General features: G+C 47.6%; 1 protein-coding gene across 1 annotated transcript in view; it reads left to right on the forward strand.

The window, feature by feature from the left end:
* fbxo28 (F-box protein 28) overlaps window positions 1–20200 on the forward strand; it is a 33253-nt gene extending 13053 nt beyond the window's left edge. The window contains exon 5 of the mRNA XM_073056235.1: window positions 2396–20200. Within this exon, the coding sequence (XP_072912336.1) occupies window positions 2396–2829 (434 nt within the window). The 3' untranslated portion in view covers window positions 2830–20200. The remainder of the gene's footprint in view (window positions 1–2395) is intronic.
* Window positions 20201–21455: the final 1255 nt, after the last annotated feature.

Raw genomic sequence — 21455 nt, forward strand, 5'->3', positions numbered from 1 at the left:
GCGGACCGTGTCTACCTTGGTGGGCAGAGGGGTTGCCCCGTCTTTAGTAATCCTGTGGCGCAGGAAGTCGATGGTGTCGAGCCCGAACCTGCATTTGGCCGGGTTGATTGTCAGGCCGTATTCACTCAGTCGGGCGTAGAGTTGACGGAGGTGGGACTGATGCTGGCTATGAGGATGTCATCCAAATAGATGAATGCGAAGTCCAGGTCGCGTCCCACCACGTCCATTAACCGCTGAAACGTCTGTGCAGCATTCTTTAGGCCAAACGGCATGCGGAGGAACTCGAAAAGGCCGAACGGGGTGATGAGTGCCGTTTTGGGGATGTCGTCCAGATGCATCAGGATTTGATGGTATCCCCGGACGAGGTCTACCTTGGAGAAGATCCGTGCACCGTGCAGGTTCGCTGCAAAGTCCTGAATGTGCGGCACAGGGTAGCGGTCCGGTGTCGTAGCCTCGTTCAGTCTGCGGTAGTCGCCGCATGGTCTCCAGCCCCCTGTTGCTTTGGGCACCATGTGCAGGGGGGAGGCCCATGGGCTGTCAGACCGCCGTATGATCCCCAATTCTTCCATCCTCTTGAACTCCTCCTTCGTCAGTCGGAGCTTGTCCGGGGGAAGCCTTTGAGCACGGGCGTGGAGGGGTGGTCCTTGTGTCGGGATGTGGTGCTGTACGCTGTGTCTGGGCATGGCTGCCGTGAACTGCGGTGCCAGAACCGATGGGAAATCCGCCAGGACTCTGGTGAAGTCATTGTCGGACAGCATGATGGAGTCTAGGTGTGGGGTCGGCAACTGGGCTTCACCCAGGGAGAACGTTTGAAAGGTCTCGACGTGGACCAGTCTCTTCCTTGGCAGGTCGACCAGTAAGCTGTGAGCTCACAAAAAATCCGCTCCCAGGAGTGGTTGGGCTACGGCAGCCAGTGTGAAGTCCCACGTGAACCGGCTGGAGCCGAACTGTAGCCGCACCGTACGGGTGCCGTAGGTCCTTACTGTGCTGCTGTTCGCAGCCCTCAGGGTTGGACCTGGTTCTCTGTTGCGGCTGATCTCAGCTCCGGTGTCGACCAAAAAGCGGTGTCCTGACTGCTTGTCCCAGACATACAGGAGGCTATCCCGATGGCCAGCTGCCATAGCCATCAGCAGCGGCTGGCCCTGGCGTTTCCCGGGAACTTGCAGGGCGGGCTACAGCAGCGGGCTTCTGCGCCCCACCGCTGGTGGTAGAAGCACCATTGTTCGTTGGTCTCCTTACCCCTGCCTCTGGGGTTAGTGGGCTCTGTGGCCGGGCCTGGTCTGGTGACCCGTGCGACGGACACCTCACTCTCCTTCTTGGCTTTCCACAGCACGTCTGCCCGGGCCGCCACCTTCCGGGGGTCGCTGAAATCCGCGTCGGACAGCAGCAGGCGTATGTCCTCGGGCAGCTGCTCTAGGAACGCCTGCTCAAACATGAGGCAGGGCTTGTGACCTCCAGCCAGGGAGAGCACCTTGTTCATCAAAGCCGACGCTGGCCTGTCCCCCAAACCATCCAGGTGCAGTAAGCGCGCCGTGAGAGTCCAAAAGTCCTTATGAGCAGGGCTTTGAATTCTGTGTATTTGCCATCCTCCGGGGACGACTGTATGAACTCCTCAACCTGGGCGGCTGTCTCCTGGTCAAGGGAGCTCACCACGTAGTAGTAACATGTGGCATCCGAGGTTATCTGCCGAATGTGGAATTGGGCTTCTGCTTGCTGGAACCATAGGTGAGGTCACAGCGTCCAGAAGCTTGGCAGTTTTAACGAAACTGCATGAACAGATGTGGCGTTGTTCATCTCCGGTCCAAATATCGTTTGGGCCGTCGGGGTCACTAATTGTAGCAGTGTGCTACACGCAGCGCTGAAATAACGACACGTAGTCGGTGAGCTGCAGTTGCAAAAGAGGTTTATTCAAACTTCGCGGCCTCGCTTTAAAGCCTTCCTGTTCCTGCCCTCCCCGGGTGGGAATGCTGCATATTCACAGTCCCGTCCTGCGTGCGGGCTTTTCCCCTTGCTGGTGAAGCAGGCTGGGCGCCCTCTTTGGGACCAGCCTCAATGCCGGCATGCGCCACTTTGTGAGCCGGTTCGAGTGCGCTGGGAACTGGGTCGCCACAATATTTCCATTAATAGGAGAGTCCGGGGTCAGAGGACACAGCCTCAGAATAAAGCAGTGGGAAGGAATTTCTTCAGCCAAAGAGTGATGAATCCATGGGCTTGTTGCCACAGATGGTTCTGGAGGCCAAGTCATTGGGTGTATTTAAGGCAGAGATTGACGGGCTTTTGAATGGTAATAGTGTAAAGGTAACAGGAGAAAATATCAGCCAAACTTGATGGTCAGATGGCCATTAATAATCCTAGTAGCTGACGGTCTAACCGTGCCCTCCTGTTTGTTCCCCAGTTCCCGGACCATCCACTGCCCTGACAGCCGTACAGCTCTTCTCTAAGCAAAACCCGGCTCGACAGGAACTGTGCAAGCTGCAGCAGCAGGTGAAAGCCCAGGGGCTGAACGTGACCAGCACCCGACGTGAGGTGTCAGAGATCCGGGTCAAGCTGCAGGAACAGCTCAAACAGCTGCAGGACCAGGACCAGAAGATCCTGGAGCAGAACCAGATCATCGGGGAGCAGAACGCCCGGCTGGCCGAACTGGACCGTAAGCTGGGCGAGCACACCCTCAAGCACCAGCAGAGCGAGCAGAAGATTAAGGACCTGCAGGAGCTGCTGGAGCAGGTCATTGCGACCAGGGCAAGGGGTGGACAGATGCCCAGCGGGCAGAACAAACGCAAGAACGGCTCGCCTGAGGGCAGTACCAAGCGTCTCCGGAGCCGGAAGTGAGCCGGCGTTCCGGAGGGTAGTGGTTTATTGTCCCCGTGTCTATCTGTCAGTGTGTGTGTGCAGGCGTGACTATTCCTGGTGGAGTGCAGCACGGCATCTTGCAGGTCAGGAGGGCGGGCTCGGTGTTGTGGGGCGGGGGTGGAACCCAGCCTGCTCCGGTCACTGGCATCACATGGATGGGGCACAGGAAGACTGACTGGTCACTGAGGGCGGAGCTAAACTAGGTGCTCAGTACTGGGTGTTTGGCCTAGATGATGGGAAAGTTAATACCTTCCCTTCCCAGCTCGCACTAACAGTTGTTTGGTTCATCTCCTAGTCTTGGGTAGCAGGGTTAAGTTCTGCCCTCCACTTGATCTTGGGTAACGGAGGGTTAAACTCATTCCTCTCCCCATCCCTCCCCCCCCCCCCCCCCCCGGTGCCTTTGATCCTGGATAATAAAGAGTTAAATTCTGTACCCTACTCGATCCTGGGTTTTAGAGGGTTAAATTGGGTCCCTCTGTCCCACTAACAGGGTTAAATTGTCCCATCTCTTGGCCTTGTAACAGAGAACAGATTCACTCTCTCCTCTTCACTGGATCCCGGGCAGTTAATGAGGGGTAAACTCCATCCCCCTCCTCTGGTCCTAGTGCCAAGCAGGGGTTATTGACCATTCTCTGGTCCTGAGTCATAAATGCTCTCTCTGTTCTGAGTCGCTCATCCTAAATAATGGAGAGTTAGACCAGCTCCTTTTGAGGTCTGGGGTCACAAGGGTTAAATTATATTCTGCTTCCTGCGTTGTGTACTGCAGATTGAATTCCAATAGTACCCCAATGAGAGTTCCAGGGTAATAGAGAGTTTGACCCTCCCCCAGAACCAGGTAGTGGAGAGTTGGATGTCTGGCTCACCCACATACCCCAGCTGGGGCTGCTCAGCGGAGCCTAGCGGATACGCAGCAGATTTGGGGGGAACTGGGGGAAATGAGATTTGCCCACATCTCATTGGATGACCTTGGAAGTGGAGGTTGGAGCTAGCAGCCTGACGGTAGGGTGCCTCCATAGCTTGAGACCCATAGTTTCCCCTCCCATGATGTGCATAGCCCAGGGACAGGCACCGGTCAGGCTCTAGACTGGCCAGGTGACCGCTAGAACCTTGCGTTCACACAGTTGCCCCTTGGTCTGGGGTGGTTGAGCCTCAGAAATGGTAAAGCAGTTCCCCGGGCGTCATCGCTGAGCTAGAGGGGAAGGTCAGAATGGGGAAAGGGCAGACAAAAAGTGACCCTATGTAGCCCCAAGGTTACGGGAGTGAGTGGAGCCCGGAATCTTTGTGCCAGTGGCCAACAGAGGCTAGTTCCAAGTGTGGGACTGTTCTGTTGAGAGCACAAACCCGGGGTCAGAGGTGGGGAGGATCGCCCACCTTCCTTGTATTACTAGAGCCTCCCTAGCTCTGCCTAGGGCTCCCACACCACTAACCACTGCTGATGGGTTGGAGCTACTCTGTCCTGTTGAAGTCTCCTCCACCCCTTTTTCACTATGCTGCTAGTAACCACACTCCTGTGCAGACTTTTGGGACCATGGCAGTTTCAAGTCATCTGGCCTCCTCTGCAGGAAGTGGATTCCATCCTGCACTCATCCCCTCGATGCCTGCACCATGAACGCAGTTGGTGTTGGGGTCTGTGTTGGTGAACAACAGGCTCTTTGTCTTTCCACTCGGCAACCTTCCTCTTGTCCACCTCCTCACTCTGAGAGGGGCCATAATTAACCCACATTAATTCGAGTCAAATTTCCTCTACTGTCTGTGTTGTGGCCTGATTGTTACCCATCATCCCATCAGCAGGTTGGACTTTGAGAGGTACACAGTTGTCACTTTTGTGATAATTACCCCCTCAAAGTCCTTGACATTGTGGTATTGTCTCAAGACTTTGAGCTTCCCATGTGCACCTGTCTCCTACTGAGGTATAATACCACTGAACTCAATACATTAATAAGGAGAATCTGAGCTCTGGAGAAGTTCCCATTGATGTCAGGAGGGTCCTGAAGGTCTGGTGTCCTTGTACAGATGTCTTGCTGTTGTGCTGTAATGTAACTGAACCTCATTCACACATAACCTCCTCCCTGACCGCTAGGCAACTGGGAAGTTGCATTCACTACTTCCAGTATTTGGTGATGGAATTGAGGTGCCACAGGCGTGAAACGCTTGGTGGGGTGGGTTTTGGTATGTTGGTGCATTTACCCGGAACAAGACATCTCAACCATTCATCTGCTTCCTGACCACAAACCTTGGGAGGTTGTATTGCAGGACAGAGCATTGGCCTTGGCTGTGGTGATCCCACGGAGCTATCATCGGCTGTGAGATGGAAGTCCCTGATACTGGAACGTTGGTGGTGTTCCGCCTGTGTAAAAGGTGGGGTGTACCTCACCACCAGGGGAGGACACAGCACGTCCTGGGATGTTTGGGATCTTCTGATGAAAGTAACTTGATATGCAGAGAAGGGTTGTTTGTAAGGTGGGACTGTACACTGCTGTTTTATCACACAGCGATGGTTAACTCTTTAATGGTTGTTGTCAGCTGAAAAACAAGTAATCTTTAAAAAAAAAAGCAGCCCACTGTGTCCATGGTGGGTGGAGTTGTTCTTTCCATTTTGTGTCTCGTGTTGGTCCTCCGATGGACTGCTCTGTCCTGTGCTGTTGAATCATACCGCCCGGAAATAGGAACTTCAGCTCAGCTGGTTTATGCTGACCAAGGTTCCCATCTCATTTCAGCCCACTTCTCTAAACTCTTCCTTTCCTATCCACATGCCTATCCAATGTTGTTAATGTCTCTGCTTCAACCACTCCCTCTGGCAGTTCATTCCATATATGGACCATGTTCTGGATGAAAACGTTGCCCCTCATATTCCTATTCCTAATCTCGCTCCCTCTCAGCCCTCTCGTGCTTTATTTGCCAAAAACAGCAAGCATTCCCCCAATATAGGCCCCTGTTTATACATTTCTTTAAGATCACTCCTCATTCTCCTATACTCCAATGCAAAAAAAGGTCCAGACTTGTTCAGCCTCTCTCCATTACCCTTGAGTCCTGGCAACATCCTTGTAAATGCCCTCTATGAGCTGCTCTGTCCTGTGGACTGCTCAGTCACCATCTCGTGTGATTGGGGGAGGGTGGAGGGCCAGGTCTGACCTGAGCCAGTAACCCCAAGCTCAGGTTGGAGCTGTTGGTCAAAGGGTGGACCTCTTCACACCTCCTGTGGGATTTTACCCAGCCCGCAGAATCTAGTATCTTGTCATTGGATTGATTCCAGTTGTACACCAGCTTCCCATTTCTCCAGTTCAGGAAGGTTCCTCTGGATCTACCCTCTACTGCAGACTGCTCCCTGTCCAACTCTTGAGATGGCTGATAGGATCTACATGCAGCACAGAGACGACAGGCAAGTGCTGGCAAGACAGGTGGGTAGTGCGTATGGTTGTCTGCTCCACGTGCTGCTGACAAATGGACTGGAGGGTCTCTGCCATTGGAGTGCCTCTCCTCCATTCTGAGTGGTCATGCACCAGAAGTGGTGGTGAGCCGGTGGAAATGGGATATTTATCACGTGGTCATTCATTGTGTACCATGCCGTCAGTGTCTCTGAGTTGTACCACCACTCAGTGTTGTTATGGTTTGGCTCTTTGTCTGCAAATCCACTTCCCCTCAGCACCAATGCCCTGCAAAAGTTCCGGGGGTGCCAGCTGCACCAAACAGCCCCAGTTATAGAATGGTGGGACACTCTGCTGGAGAGAATTGGGCAGAGATGCAGCACAGGAAGGCTTCCTGTGGAGATCCTAGGATAAACCATGCAATCAGCGGTAGGAGTTCCTGATTGTTAGTGTAGATGTGTGTCAAACGAAACAGCAGGGAGTGATGGGCGTAGGATTTAACTAAGTAAGCACAGAACTAGCCCTTTGGCCCACTGATGTGTGAAACTAGTAACTAAACTATTTCCGACACCTCCCTCCCTTTCTAGATCTTTCTGTTTCTATCTCTGGAGACAGCCTATCCACCAATGTCTACTACAAACCTACAGACTCTCACAGATACCTAGACTATTCCTCCTCCCATCCTGACTCCTGCAAAAATGCTATCCCTTTCTCTCAATTCCTCCGCCTCCGCCGCATCTGCTCTCAGGATGAGGCTTTTCATTCTAGGACAAAGGAGATGTCTTCCTTTTTTAAAGAAAAGGGCTGCCCTTCGTCCACTATCAACTCTGCCCTCCATCGCATCTCCCGTATTTCACGCACCTCTGCCCTCACCCCATCCCCCCACCAGCCCACCAGGGGTAGAGTCCCCCGGTCCTCACCTATCACCCTACCAGCCTACAGATCCAACGTATAATCCTCCGTAACTTCCGCCACCTCCTACGGGATCCCACCACCAGCCACATCTTCCCCTCCCCCCCCACTCTCAGCTTTCCGCAGGGATCGCTGCCTACGTGACTCCCTTGTCCATTCATCCCTCCCCACAGACCTCCCTCCAGGCACTTATCCCTGCAAACGGAAGAAGTGCTACACCTGCCCCCACACTTCTTCCCTCACCACCATCCCAGGCCCCTGACAGTCCTTTCAGGTGAGGCACCACTTCACCTGCGAGTCAACTGGGGTGATATACTGTATCCGGTGCTCCCGATGTGGCCATTTATACATTAGGGAGACCCGCCGCAGACTGGGAGACCGTTTCGCCGAACACCGGCGCTCGGTCCTCCAGCAGTGGCGCGATCTCCCTGTGGCCACACACTGCAATTCCACAGACCACTCCCACTCCAACATGTCTGTCCATGGCCTCCTCTACCGTCAAGATGAGGCTACACGCAGGTCAATGGAGCAATACCTTATCTCCCGCCTAGGTAGCCTCCTACCTGCCGGCATGAACATTCAACTCACAGACCTCCGTTGATACCCCTGCCCCCCTTACCCTATCCCTATCTATAATTTTAGTCTGGTTCTCTTTCTCTTCTCCCCCCCCCCCCCCCCCCCACTACCTTTCTTTCTCTTTTATTTCCCATAATTCTCCACCTTCCCCCTAGCCCATTTCCCTTCAGCCTATCACTTCCCAGCTCTCTACTTCATCCCTCCCCCCCTTGACCATCCCATGTTACTTCACTCCTGATGAAGGGTTTCGGCCCGAAACGTCGTCACTACCTCCTTCCATAGATGCTGTCTGGCCTGCTGAATTCTGCCAGTATTTTGTGATTTTATTTTTTTTAACTAAACTCATCCCACTGCCTACACAGTTTCCATGACCTATCATACTTGCGTCCCCCACTGTAGCTGGCAGTGCATACCAGGCAGTCACCACTCTGTTAAACAAAACATGCCCTACACATCTCCTTTAAACATAGCCCCACCCCCAGATCACCTTAAATTCACACCCTCTCGTATTAGGCATTTTGACCCTGGGGAAAAAGACTTCAATCAGATCTGAGCTTCTGCCGCTCCAGAAAAACAACAGCCCTGGTTTGTCCAACCTCCTTACGGCATCTGCTCTCTAATCCAGGCAGCATGTTGGTATACCTCTCCAAAGCCTCCACACCATTCCTATAATGGTGCATTCATAACTGATTGCAATACTCCAATGTGCAGCACCTCACACTTGGCATATCTCCACTTGAACTGATCTATATCCCACTGTTTCCTTTGACAATCCGAGACTATCCACACCACCCACTTTCAAAGCCACCCAACCACATTTTCATCCAGGTCAGTTATATAAATCACAAATAGTACCGGTCCCTGTGGAATACCAATGGTTATGGACCTCCAACCAGAGTAAGTCCCATTGACCACTATCCGTTTTCCTCTATTGACAGATCAATTTTAAATCTAAATGGCCAATTCACTGTGGATCCCATGCACGGAAACAGCCCTCTGCAAATCTAGTCCATATCATACTATTCTGCCTAGTCCCCATTGACCTGCAACCAGACCATACCTCTCCACATAAGGTATTTATCCAAACTTATTAACTTAAAATTGAACCTGCATCCAACACTTTGGCAGCTTGTTCCACACTTCACCTTTCACCCTTAACCTATGACCTCTGGTTCTAATCTCACCCAACCTCATTGAAAAAAGCCTGTTTGCATTTACCCGATTTATACCCCTTATAATTTATTTATTAACTCAGTCTTAACCTTCTAGATAAGCTTCCCATAAGGGACCTTGTCAGATGCCTTATTAGGTGATGCCCAGATCTCCTCCATCACTTCCCCTGCACAGAGTAGTGTGGGAAACAGTCCTGTGGTCAGGGTCACTGTACACACTGACAATAGGATGGTTCCATTCTGTGCCATCCCCAGCTGGGAGTGAGCCACAACCAGCCTGCTGGTAGACGGTTGTGTTCTCCTGTTCTGGCAGATAGTGAGAGGGGAGGGAGGAGAGCTACAGGTACTTGGGGAGTGATCCCCAGGTGAGCAACTGCGAAGTGGAGGAAGGCAAAGGGAGAATTGGGATAGAAAAAAAGGAGAGTTGAGTGAAGGGGCAGAGGACCTCTGTAAGGTACATCGGTGCAGCAATAGGCCACCTTGAATAGCTCCTCTGACCATGAATGTTGCAGCTGACTCCCAGCTTCCCACACTGCGCTGTCACCATATCTGTTCTCTGTCCAGAAATCTGTTGATCCATGTACTGAAGAGCTGAACAGCCTGTTCCTGTTACTTGTTCGGAGACTCTTCAGCCAAGGAACCATTCCCTACATCCATTTGGACATCTTCCATTCCTCTAAATTTCACGGGCCAAGAGCACTCAAACTACAGCCTCAGTAGCGATCAGTGTTGTGCTGGTTGATTTAGAATTGAATAGCTGAAGTTGCTCTTGAAACTAAAGGCATGGGACTTGAGGCTTCTTGACCTCCTGAAAAAAGTTGATGTGTCCCAGAGAATGTGAATCTTTGGATGTTGCCTTATAAGGCACCACATCTCGTAGATGCATGATGGTGCAGAAGGATGTGCACATAATGTATTGGGTTGAATCTGCTACATCACATGCCAACTTGCTCACTGATAACCTTGTGCCAGTTGGTGTAGTGTAAGGACCACTCAGTTCTAGATCTTGTCACAGAGTCTGGGTCCAAGTCATCGACTGAAGAGCAGAAGTTCCTTGAAGGTGACTGACTGAAATGGGAGCCCCAGTTAAACAGGAAGGTAGTAGAAGGCCATTAGTAGGCTTCCTATTGGTTGTACCTCATGCCATGAAAATGGCTGTTTCAGAGGTTACCTCTGCAGCAGCTCACTGGGCGGTGTTCTTGGCCCAGCCACCTTCAGCTGCTCCATCAACGATCGTCCTACCATCACAGAGTCAGAAGTGGGAATGGTCACTGAGTGCAGTGTTCACTGTCTGCATACAGCAAGACCCAATGTTGCTTATAAGAACCAAATACATAGACAGCACAGAGGTACTAAGCAATAGCCAGAGAACAGTGCAATACAGGAACAGATCCTTCAGCCCACCTCATCAGTACTGATCATTATATTGATCTCATCTCGTCTGCCTGCTTATGGCTAAATCCTTCCATTATTTACTTGATCATGTGCCTTGTCTAAATGCTTCAAACATTGCTATTGCATCTATTTCTACCACCTCTCCTGGCAGCACAACCGTCCTCTGTGTGAAACAACAACTTGTCTCCTAATCTCAATAGAAACTTTCCATTTCTCATTACAGTTCTGTCCTCTAAGTGACATTTTCACCTTGAAGAAAATAATTCTATCTACCCTATCAATGCTTCTCAAAATATTTCTATCAGATCACCACTCAGCCTCTGAAAAGTAATAAAGTAAGACACTGGAGCAGAATTAGGTCATTTGACCCATCAAGTCTGCTCTGTCATGAACCATCATGGCTGATTTATTATCCCTCATGTTCTTGCCTTCTCCCCATAACCTTTGAAGCCCTGATTAATCAAGAACCAATCAACTTCAGCTTTAAATATACTAGATGACTTGCCCTCTGCAGCTGTCTGAGGTAATGAATTTCACACATTCACCACCCTCTGGCTTAAGAAATTCCTGCTCATCTAAATAGATGTCACTTATTCTGTGGTCGTGCCCTCTGATCCTAGATTCAACAACTACAGGAAATATCCACTCTATCTAGACTTTCAATATTAAGTGAGTTTCAATAAGATCTCCCTCATTCTTCTAAACTCTAGCTAGTACAAGCCTGGAGGCATCAAATGCTGCTTATGTTAACCCTTCCATTTCCAGAATAATTCTCATGAATTTCCTCTGGACCTTCAATGCCAGTGCATCCTTTCTTGGGTAAGGAGCTGAGAAAAAGCTCAAAGTGTGGTCTGACCAATGCCTTTGCATTGCATCCTTGCTCTTTTATTCTATTCCTCCCAAAAATGAATGCTAACATTGCATTTGCCTTCCTTACCACTGATTCAACCTGCAAGCTAGCCTTTAGGGAATCTTGCACTAGAACTCCCAAGTCCCTTTGTACCTTTGATTTTGAATTTTCTCCCCACTTAGAAAATTGTCTGTGCCTTTACACCTTCTACCAAAATGCATGACCAAATACTTCCTACTCCATTGCCCATTCTCCCAATCTCAGTGCTTCTGTAGACTCTGCTTCCTCAACACTACTTGCCCCTCCAGCTATCTTTGTATCATCCTCAAACATAGCCACGAAGCCATCAATTCTGTCATCCAAATCATTGACATATTACATGAAGAGAAGCGGTCCCAACACCAACCTCTGCAAAACACCACTAGTCACCAGCAGCCAACCAGAAAAGATCACCTTAATTCCCACTCTTTGCCTTCTGCCAGTTAGCCAACGTTCCATCCCAGCTAGTATCTTTCCTGTAATACCACGGGTTCATATCTTAAGCAGCCTCGTATGCAGCATCTTGTCGAAGGTCTTATGAAAATCCAAGTAAGCAACATCCACTGATTCTCCTTTGTCTATCTGCATGTTACTTCCTCAAATAATTCCCAACTGATTTGTCAGGCAAGATTTCCCCTCAAGGAAATTATGCTGACTTTGACCTATTTTATGTGCCACCAAGTACCCCACAAGCTCATCCTTAATAATAGAATCCAACACCTTCCCAATACAAGTTTATCCAAACTCTCCCAAACCTGGCAACATTGTGGTGAACCTCTTCTGCACCTTCTCCAAAGCCTCTACATCCTTCCTTTAATGCGTTGACCAGAACTAAATCCAAATATAACCTGTCCAAAGGTTTATACAGCTACAACATGATTTGCCTGCTTTTATACTCAGAGCCTTAACTGATGAAGGCAAGTATAATTGGAAATGAATACATTTTTAAAAGGATCTCCAGGTTGGCATGTTACCCCCCAAATCCAAGTACTATATGCTTCACAGACCTGTATGGGACTTTATTACCATTAGCTACAATCTGCTGATTTCTCCTTATCCATTCTCCCAGTAACATCTACAGACAAGTCCAGTTGTCAAGCATGTCACTGACTGCTAAATCCTACTGTCCTGTCTTGGCACACTTCAGATTTGCTACTCTCTGCTCTGCAGGAAACATTGTGGAATCTATAGAATGTTAAAAGATAACCTGTGCACAGATACACACTTCTGGGATGTATATCATTGACTACTTGGAGAGAAATGGCTTTTAATCTCACTGCACATTACAAATTTTCTTAAATTCCTCATCTTAAGCAGATGTCTGAAATTTCTGGTGGAACTGTAATGTTATCTTCTGTGAATTCACCAGGTAATTGACCAATATTACAACTGCCAATTTGAGACTGAGCAACTCCACCAAGGTTTTCTGTTTGATAACTCTGATCAGTGATTGGAACGTGGGAAGTTGGAACTAGGGTAGGTCACCTGCTCTTGCCCTTCATCTACCTCAATGTTTTCCACTAAGATTCCTCATTCACTTCTATACCATCTGCAAATGTTTGATATAGATGACAATGGATTAGTACTGGGCCTCCAGTCCTTTCACCATTGTTGTTATATACAAAATTGTTGTTATATTCTGATCATTTTAACCTGCTGGCCCTTTCCAACAATGTTGTTAATCCTTTCTCTTAATACTGTATATAAAATGGCCTTTTCTTCCCTTTTGTTCTTCGAAAGGTTAACCTTAGAAAAGCACTTGTTTTCTTCAATTTTTCCACCAATTAACCATGCTGAGTCTGTATGTAATAGACCTTACAACACCAAGTTTCACCAGTTATACAATGCCCAAAATTATAACTGCTTTTTGTTGACTTGTAAATAATTCCCACCAATATTTCCTGCTCTTTGTGGTCTTTTGGCTTCACCCAAGCTATCAGCTGGCAACACATTCCTTCAAACATTCTTGACATTCCTGCAGATCATTCAATATCAACTTCTATTTTGAATGAACATGAGCGTACAGCAGGATGCAGATCAGCTGGAGAGTTGAGTGGGTGGATCAGTGGTAAATGAAATGTAATCTGGATAAGAGTGGGGGAATGTACTTGGAGAAGTGAAATTCTGGTAGGACATATAGAGTATGTAAATAGTAGAGGCCTTAGTAGTGGTGGTTTTAGGATGCAAGCCCACATCTCACTGACAATGGCAACAGAGGTAAATAGGGTTGTGAAGAAGGGCTGTAGTTTAAAAAGAGATCAGATAGATTGGAACTATTTTTATTGGAAATTGTCCGAGGGGTAACTTTATAGAGGTTTATGAAATTGAGGGGCTTAGATGAAATAGACAAGTCTTTTCCCTAGGGGAGTCTAGAACAGGAGGGCACAGGTTTAAGGCAAGAGCACAGAAATTTAAATAGGATCTGAGAGGCTAACACTTCATACACAGGGTGGTGTAATAATGGAACACACAGCCAAAGGAGATGGTGGGGGCAACACTGTTTGGAAAAGACCAGCATAGTGGGATATGGGTCTAATTCGGATAAATGAGATCAGACAGCTATCACAGGGAGCATGTTTGAGGTAGACCAGCTGGTAAATCCACAAGATTTCAACAAGTACAATAGCATTCAATACAATTTACTTCAATGTTTGGGAAATAGTTGTGTTGAGTTAGATATTTACAATGGGAACACTTTTTAAACTATCAATACATTTCTGAATGTTCAAACACCTTGTCTGGGACAAAGTAATTCACATGAATGGTCCAAAAGACTGAGGACAGAACCCAGAGACTAAAATCAATGTTGTGAGGGTTGACGCTCTAGCTATAGAAATATCCCAATTTTTCATAGAACAATTATGCCTGTGGCCATGTTTGATAAGTAGTTGTGGAAGCTTACCTGACATATGGCACGACTACTGAAGGTATCCAATGCCTGGTTTAATGTAAGCTAATTAACATAGCCCATTGTTTTACATTTGGTTCGTGAAAATGCTCGTTATAAATCAGATCTCTGAGCAACTAGCTCACTGTCTGGAGTGAGACAGTCTACACTGCAGTTCCGTCTTCATTTATCAATTTCTTAACTTTTGCTGAGTTCCTCTCACATGTTCATAGCGTCTTCTAGTTAGATTCAAGGCCTTGGTTTTGCAGTGACCTACATCAATTTGAAACTCGATGTCTAACCCTTCTCCAAAGGTCTTCAACAAGATTTTCAATTAGCCTTTCTCATTGCACAGACATCCAGATTAATCATTCCTCAAGTTAGTTTTTCAAAATGTTAATTTGCAAAATCTCAAATGTGTTCCATGCATTCATCTTAGAAACACAGAAAACCTACAGCACAACACGGGCCCTTCGGCCCACAATGCTATGCCAAACATATTTAGTTTAGAAATTACCTAGGGTTACTCATAGTCCTCTATTTATGGATGCTCTATGTACCTGTCCAGGAGCCTCTTAAAAGACCCAATTGTATCCGCCTCCACCACAGTCGCCAGCAGCCCATTCCACACACACCACACTCTGTGTGAAAAAAAAACTTGGCCCTGACATCTCCTCTGTACCTACTTCCAAGCACCTTAAAACTGTGCCCTCTCATGTTAGCCATTTCAGCCCTGGGAGAAAGCCTCTGGCTATCCACACAATCAATGCCTCTCATCATCTTATACATCTCCATCAGGTCACCTCTCCTCTGTCACTCCAAGTAAAAAAGGCCATGTTCAATCAACCTATTCTTGTAAGGCGTGCTCCCCAATCTAGGCATCTTCCTGTTTATTATGACAAGTTTTAGTTGTCCTATCTCTGTATGGGTGACTGTCACACTATATTGTGTTATCCTTTCAATTGCTTCTCTTATTTCTTGTTAATTTTGCATCTTCTGTGTGGTGTTCTATAAACGCAGTATGACTTCCTGAGTTTTATACACAACACCCTGATGTATATGACACAGGAGTGGAATTATGCCATTCAGCCCATCAATTCTGCTCCACCATTCCGTCTTGGCTGATTTATTTTTCCTCTCAACCCCATTCTCCTGCCTTCTGCTCATAACCCTTGACGCCCTGACTAATCAAAAACCTATCAATTTCTGCTTTAAATATATCCTCAATGACTTGCCCTCCACAGCCATCTGTGGAAATGAATTCCACAGATTTTCTACTCTCTGGCTAAATAAATTCCTTCTGATCTCTGTTCTAAATGGACGTCCCTCTAACCCGGGGCTGTGGCCTGGGTGCTAAACTCACCCACTATCAGAAATATCCTCTCTGCTTCTACTCTATTTGAACTATTCAATATTTGCTGAGTTTCAATGTGGTATCACCCCAACCCCGTTCTTCTGAACTCCAGCAAGTACAGTCCCAGAGCCATCAAGCACCCTTTGTATATTAACCCTTTAATTCCTGGAATTATTCTTGTGAACCTCCTTTGGACCCTCTCCAATGCCAGCATATCTTTTCTCATATAAGGGCCCCAAAACTTGATAATACTCCAAGTGCAGTTGGACCAATGTCTTAAAAAGCCTCACCATCACATCCTGCTCTTGTATTCTACTCCTCTTGAAATGAACGCTAACATTTGCCGCCTTTTACCACCAACTCAAGCTGCAAGTTAACCTTTAGGGAATCCTGCACAAAGATTCCCAAATCCTTTTGCACTTCTGATTTTTGAATTTTCTTCCTTTTTAGAAAATAGTCTGTCTTTATTCCTTCCACGAACGTGCATGACCATACACTTCCCTACACTATATTTCATCTGCCAGTTCATTGCCCATTTTCCCAATCTGCCTAAGACCATGACAGATAGGAGCAGAATTGGGCTGTTTGGCCCATCAAGTCTGCTCTGCCATTTCACAATGGTTGATCTATTTTCCTCTCAACCCCAATTTCCTGCCTTCTACCCGAAACCTTTCATACTTTGCCTAATCAAAAACCTATCAACCTCCACCTTAAATACCCCCAATGACCTGGCCTCCACAGCTGCCTGTGGCAATGAATTCTACTGACTTACTACCCTCTTGCTAAAAAAATTTCCTCCTCAACTTCGTTTTAAATGGAGTTCCCTCTGATCCTAGATTGATCCACTGTAGGAAGCATCCTCTTGACATCCACTCCCTGTCAATATTCAATTGGTTTCAATGAGCTCCCCCTCATTCTAAAGTCCAGCATCTCCCAATCTAACTCTTTCTGCAGACTCCCTGCTTCCTCAACATTACCTGCCCCTCCACCGATCTTTGTATCATCCACAAACATGACCACAAAACCATCAAAGTGTCTTCCATTTTAAGCAGCCTTGGGTGTGGCACCTTGTCAAAGGACTTCTGAAGATCCAAGTAAACAACATCCAATGACTTTCCTTTATCTAACCTCCCTGTTAGTTCCTCAGAGAATTCCAGCAGATTGTCAGGCAAGGTTTCCCCCTAGGAAATCATGCTGACTTTGGCCTATTTTATCATGTGAACCCATGACTTCTTCATCCTTAATATTGGACTCCCAACATCTTCCCAATGAAAGTTTATCTAACCTCTCCTAGTATTCCCTCTATAGGAAACATCCTCTCCCATCTAGACTTCAATAGCTTTCAATGAGACTTCGCCCCCCCCCCCCCCCAATTCTAAATTCCAGTGCATGCAGGCCCAGAGCCATCAAATGTTCCTCGTGCAATAACCCTTTCATTCCCAGTGTCGTTCTTCTGAATCTCAGCTGAACCCTCTCCAATGTCAGCACATTCTTTCTTTGATGATGGGCACAAAACTGCTCACAATACTCCAAATGAGACCTCACCAGAGCCTTGTAAAGCCTCCGCATTATTTTCTTTAAAGCAAGTCTGCTGTGGCTCTACTTGTGCTGCCATTTTCAGGGAGATATGAACTTGCACCCCAAGGTTCTGTACATCCGTGCTCCAAATGATCCTGCTATTTACACTATACTTTCCCCTTGTATCTGACCTCCCAAAGTGCAACAATTCTCACATCTGGATTAAACTGCAGCTGGCATTTCTCCGTCCATATTTATAATTGATACGGACCATTGACCACCCCCTTTATCCTGTAGACTGACAGTGATATCATTTGTCCAGGTACTCAGGAGAGAAAGCATCATCCTAGAGTCTCTGAACCTACTGTCAGTCACCACCAGAGCTCACTCTCCATCCTCCCCTCTGCTGCAGTGGAGCCAATGTGTCAATCTGTCTTCTCCCCAATACGCTGAGCTTATCACTCTATCTCCTGTTACTGTCTGCCCATCCTCGATGTCCAAAACCCTTGAACATTCAGCCCCAGCTCTGGTGCCCCTGCAGCTCTGTCTCTGTAATGGCAATGGCTTCATGCTCGTTCTCTTGTGCCGTTAACTCAGGGTCGGATTGTGGAGGGTGAAGGATGGGTACCAAGGAAATGGGTGTTCTTTGTGTGTGTATGTACAAAAGAATCAGAATTATATAGAGTGGACTGGGGTAGCCCCGTCAGTTAAGGCAAAGGAGAATCTTAAGATTTTCTCCAAGTATATTAAGAGCAACCCCTGACAGTCTCCAGTGTACCTGAATTTATCATCACGGACATTTATCAGTCTTCTGAAAGCATTGGGCCCAGCTGGTGTCCCTGGTCATGCTCTTAGACAGTGTAGATCAGCTGGCAAGGGTACTTGAAGATATTTTAAATCTCTCCTTGCTTCTGAATGTGGTTCCCTCCTGTTTTAAGAAAGTGATTATCATCCCAGTACCCAAGAAAATAAGATAATGTGCCTTAGCGGCCCAGTGGCTCTAACCAGAAGTGGTTTGAGAGGCTGGTCACGGCATGCATTAAATCCAGTTTTTCAGACAACCTCAATCTGCGTGTCCTACACTCACCTCTGGGGCATCTGGACAGCAGATACCTACACCAGACTTATTTATTGACTACAGTTCTGCCTTCAATGCATCACTAGACTCGGTACCTGGCAGTTAATTCCTCATTCTGCAACTGGATAGACATCTTGGGCTGGAGGGTCTGTTACAATGCTGTTGGACTCTGTCTGTATACACACATGGGCATATGCTGACTCAGTGCAACATAGAGGATTCTCCTTTGCTGCCATCTCGTGTGAAGGTGCTGATCGTGTATGGAGTTCCCTCTCGAGCACAGCCCAGGTGCCCCATTGTGAGCTTCAGATTCACATTAGTTTATTGTCTCATGCACTAGGGTGCAATTACATTTCTCTCCTCTGTGAAGTTCACGAAGTAAACAGTGTACATTGTAATAATAAATCGCGACATGAGCACAAAACAACAAATCGGTGCCAAGTACAGTAGTGTAAACTGAAGCAGAGAAAAAAGACGTTGAAGTCACAATGACAGAGTAACTGAGAGGTAGAATTAAAGTAGCGTGGCAGCTGGATTGAGAAGGGGACGGAGGAAAGCCACATAGTCACGCGGAGAACACGCAAAAAACTCCTTGCAGGCCCCGGTGGGGAATCGAACCCAGGCCGTTAGCTCTGTTATGCTACTGGAATTGGGTTTAGGGCAGCACACTGTCTCGCCTCGTGGCCCCAGACATCCAGATTTAGTCCCGACCTTGGAGGACAGAAGAGCCTGTTTCGGCACTGTGACTCCCTATTGTTTTGAAGTCATGCACCAGTTGCATTTCAGCGTGATACGCATTGTGTGTAAGTAGAGAAACAATGGCTGTAAAGCGCCGGGTAACGAAGGAGGCGCAGATGTCATGGAACCCAGAAACTCAGTTCTGCTTAGTGAATTGCATTTGAACTATTTCCTGGGCTTCATGCGTTTATTCAAACAACATTGATAAAGAAATTAGCCCAATGAACTACAAGCGCAGGTCAAAAATACACACACACTGAGAGAAAAGAGCGGAACAGGGGAGCAAAGGTACTTTGAATTGAATTTACTTTATTTCTTAGATCCTTCACATATATGTGAAGTAAAACTCTACGTCTCCGTCTAAATGTGCAATTTATAGTAATTTATAATAAATAGTATGTACAACAGGACAGTCAATATAGCATAGAAATACAATTGTATCAGCATGAATTGATGGCCTGGTGGGAGAAGCCGTCCTCCCGGAGCCTGTTGCTCCTGGCTTTTGGGCTGCAGTGCCGTTTCCCAGATGACAGCAGCTGGAACAGTTTGTGGTTGGGGTGACTCAGGTCCTCAATGATCCTTCGGGCTTTTTTTTACGCACCTGTCTTTGTAAATGTCCTGAATAGTGGGAAGTTGACATCTACGGATGCGCTGGGCTGTCCGCATCACTCTCTGCAGAGTCGGCAATACAGCCAGTCGGGATGCTCTCCGCTGTGGAGAGTCCTTCGCATTTGGGGCACTCATGCCAAACTTCTTCAGCCGTCTGAGGTGAAAGAGGCGCTGTTGTGCCTTTTTCACCACACAGCCGGTATGTACAGATCACGTGAGATCCTCGGTGATGGGTATGCCGAGGAACTTAAATCTGTTCATCCTCTCAACCTCAGATCCATTGATGTGAATAGGGGGTAGCCCGTCCCCATTCCTCCTGTACATCGGAGAAGAGGGCGCACCCCAGGCTAATGAATGACCTCCATGTCTCTGAGTTCCCTGGACATGCCAGAGCAGAGCGAAACAGTTACTTCCTCAACACCACAACCTTTGAATTAATCCCACCAGCCACTAAAACTACTGCATCACATCAGCCGCTCCTCTCCACAGCCCCTCAAGCACTGCCATTTACTTACGGGTTGCTGTTAAAGAATTGCTTTTATATTTATTGTGTTGTTGTGCTTATTGTGTCTTTATGCAGCATCAAATCCAGAGTACCAATCATTTCATTCTCCTTTACATTTGTATCCTGAAAACTGACAACAAAGAATCTTGAGTCTTGACTTTGATCTCAAGACCTCCCTCATTTTGACCTTCCCCCTCAGTGTCTCCCTTTGCTCTGCAGTATCTCTGTAACTATAATCTTTTATGGTACACCTTTTTTGTTTTCCCTTCCCCCTCAGTGCACAGTGTAATAAACTGATCTGTCCGAACGATACACAAGACCAGTCTAACAATAATAAACCAATTGAACTGCCCTCCCCACACGTGGAACCTCTGCTCTGTTTCTCACCAGACAATGTCACATCAGGGCTTGGGCAGCATAGTGGTGCCCTGGTAGTATTGCTGACTCTCAGCTCCGCTGATCCCGGTGCCTTCTGAGTGGAGATTGCACGTTGTCCCTGTGATGGATTGGGTTTCTCCCAATCAAAGACCTGCTGATCACTGGGTTAATTGGTCCCCCTGCCCGGTGGGGGAGCGGTATGGTGTTTGTCCGCATGACCGGTTAGTGGGAGGACTGGATTGTTCTGAGGGCCAGCATGGACATGGTGGGAGCAATGGCCTCATTCAGCTCTTCTGCCCTGAGTGAACCAGCTGGGGTATTTTTAATCATAAACTGGTCACTCCTGCTGACATCTCTGAATATTCTGATTGCAACAGTGACCCATAAAGGAGTAGAAAGTAGGCCCTCTGGATGGTGTGTCTGTTACAAACCTTACCGGGAGTCGGATTTCTGAAATCTTACCTCAGTAACAGTGTCTGCGAAACTGCTGTGACACCAAACCACTAGATTCTCAAAACTCTTTCAACAAGTCTACTTGGTGATGGTGCCCACGTGGGACTCCATAGTGTGGGCAACCTAACACTAGTCTCTAGGGCACCATCTCCACTTTGAAGGGTCATAGAGTTCACAGAGCACAGAAAAGGCCCTTCAGCCCACATGTCCACTAGTTCCTATCCTATTCACCAGCACTTAGTACTTTCCTTCTACACATTGATGATGCAAATGCTTGTCCATATAACTTCTCAATGTCCCAGGCAGGGCATTTCTGACTCCAGCTTCCTCTTCCTCAGATCCCTTCTAAACCTCATACCGCTAAACTAAAGCCGTGCTCTCTGGTTCTCGATACATTGAAATTTTTAAGTGTAGCTTGAATGGTGGAATTCAGGGGTAGGGGATAGTGGAAGAAGGTGGGAACAATAAGGGCAGGGAAGAGAGGGAATCAAGGTGTGTGAACAGACATTGAGAAAGAGTGGGTAGGACAGGGTGGGGGTCGTGGGCTGTGTGCCTGCTGCCCATGTAGTGGAAGAGGGGTGTGTTAACATTACCTGGGCAAGTAATAGTATTTTGCTTGGTGTGCCACTGAGCAGGGGAGTATTCCATTATCCTCTTCATTAGTGACTTATGAATAGAAAGGCTTCAGGGATGTCCAGAAGGTGAGGCACTTGATAGAGATGCCTAAGCCTGGCCTGCTCTCGTGGCTGGTTCATTTGAGTTCTGACTCCAAGGAC

Source organism: Hemitrygon akajei, chromosome 9, assembly GCF_048418815.1.
Source record: "Hemitrygon akajei chromosome 9, sHemAka1.3, whole genome shotgun sequence".
Lineage (NCBI taxonomy): Eukaryota > Metazoa > Chordata > Chondrichthyes > Myliobatiformes > Dasyatidae > Hemitrygon > Hemitrygon akajei.